Source organism: Aplysia californica, unplaced genomic scaffold (genome assembly GCF_000002075.1).
Source record: "Aplysia californica isolate F4 #8 unplaced genomic scaffold, AplCal3.0 scaffold00733, whole genome shotgun sequence".
In the NCBI taxonomy this organism is placed as follows: domain Eukaryota; kingdom Metazoa; phylum Mollusca; class Gastropoda; order Aplysiida; family Aplysiidae; genus Aplysia; species Aplysia californica.
In genome coordinates, this window is record NW_004798003.1 from 139,993 (window position 1) to 141,588 (window position 1,596).

At 37.4% G+C, this 1,596-nt stretch overlaps 1 protein-coding gene across 1 annotated transcript in view; it reads right to left on the reverse strand.

Moving 5' to 3' along the window:
* LOC106013232 overlaps nucleotides 1–859 on the reverse strand; it is a 7,559-nt gene extending 6,700 nt beyond the window's left edge. The window contains exon 1 of the mRNA XM_035972536.1: nucleotides 849–859. Within this exon, the coding sequence (XP_035828429.1) occupies nucleotides 849–859 (11 nt within the window). The remainder of the gene's footprint in view (nucleotides 1–848) is intronic.
* Between the last annotated feature and the right edge of the window lie 737 nt (nucleotides 860–1,596).

Genomic DNA, 1,596 nt, shown 5'->3' on the forward strand with positions numbered 1-1,596 from the left:
TATTTACACTAAATTTTAATATTTTAACATTTTAGCATTTTAAAGTCAATTAGTTGACCAGTCGTGGAGTGAACTTTTGCGAAAGTAAACAACTTGTGTTTCGCGCGCTCATATGACCTTAGCAGTTGCGAGCGCCGTAAAACCCTATACTACATACATACATACAGACAGCATTTTGTATAGGGCAAATTCTCGCCCAAAGCAGGTTCAATGCGCTTTAACAATCTACCTCAATAGCCCTGCAAACCTGAACGCATTCTAAAACAATCTCAACTCTGGTAGACTCTAAGTATACAGTGCAAGCTGTCATTTTTCAGGCGCTAAAACACTAGCATAATATACTGAGAATAATAATTTTTATTGTCTTTGGCCAGCCATCCTATTTAGGTGAAGTGAGGAAATTTCGTGCTACAAATGTATTAATTTTAAGTGCCTTTCCCAAGGACACAGGGCCTGCACAAAGTCTTGACCCGAACCCCCGAACTCGCAACCTCACGATTACAAGTACAAGTCCGCTGGTAGCCTAAGAAAAGAAAACAAATTACGTCAGCTAAAATTTTTAAGAAGCCAAACATTAGCGGGACCGCTATCATCATGGTGGGGAGATTAATTTAATTACTTTTCTTTACAAGTAACACAGGTATAACGACAACAAAGTATGGATATACCCGCTTGAACAGTAGTACATAGTACAATCAAGGAGCTTAGTTAGAACTACTGTAAACTCCTTGAGTACAATTTACAATGTAATGTAATTCATTCTTGTTCCGTGCCGATCAAGTCAATTTCGATCTAGATATATATATATTATATAAGAACTCAGATATACGGCCTTGCATTACACTTACCTAAGTGGCATCGCATTAAAAAAATGAAATACTTTTCGTAGTCAAACATAATAGAAAATAATAATTATTAATTATGAGATGATGGATGCCAACAATATAGATCTATATGATAATATGATTATTTCAGCAAGCTAGCTCGATTCAAACCCATAACCTCGTACGAAGGCTCTCTAAAATAGTCTTTTTACATTTTCATTGTACTACGTTTTTTTTTTTTTTTCACTTTTTAACCTTTAAGTGCAATGATATTACGGCCACTTCAATATTAATTATTAGCTTGAAAATCTTTTTTTGTTTTGTTTGACCCAACAAAGTCGCGCACACTTTTATACAATGTAAAAGTCAGTGTAAGCATACGCCCGGAACATTTTCCGAAATCCGAAGTATCTCTAAGTTTAGCTTGCAAAACATTGAACAAGACTCCTGGACTCTAGCAGTCGAAAGTCTCAGGTTTCCGACACTTCAAAACCTAGAACTTTACACCTATTGATTGGGCAGACTATTTCAAATGATGAGTCGACATTTGCTTGCAAGGAGGCTTGATTTTAAGGTAATTATTGAGCATTTTCTCTTCTTTCTAAAAAGAACTTTTAATGATTATAAGACTATAAGTGTAAGTCAAGTTCATTGACATTATAACCCCACCCCCCCCTCCCCCGGCCCGGGTCTAGGCCCTATCCTACTTCAAGCTGACCTGGGATTCCCCCCCCCCCTCCCCCTGTACCTTCAGAATGGCCATGGGACCTTG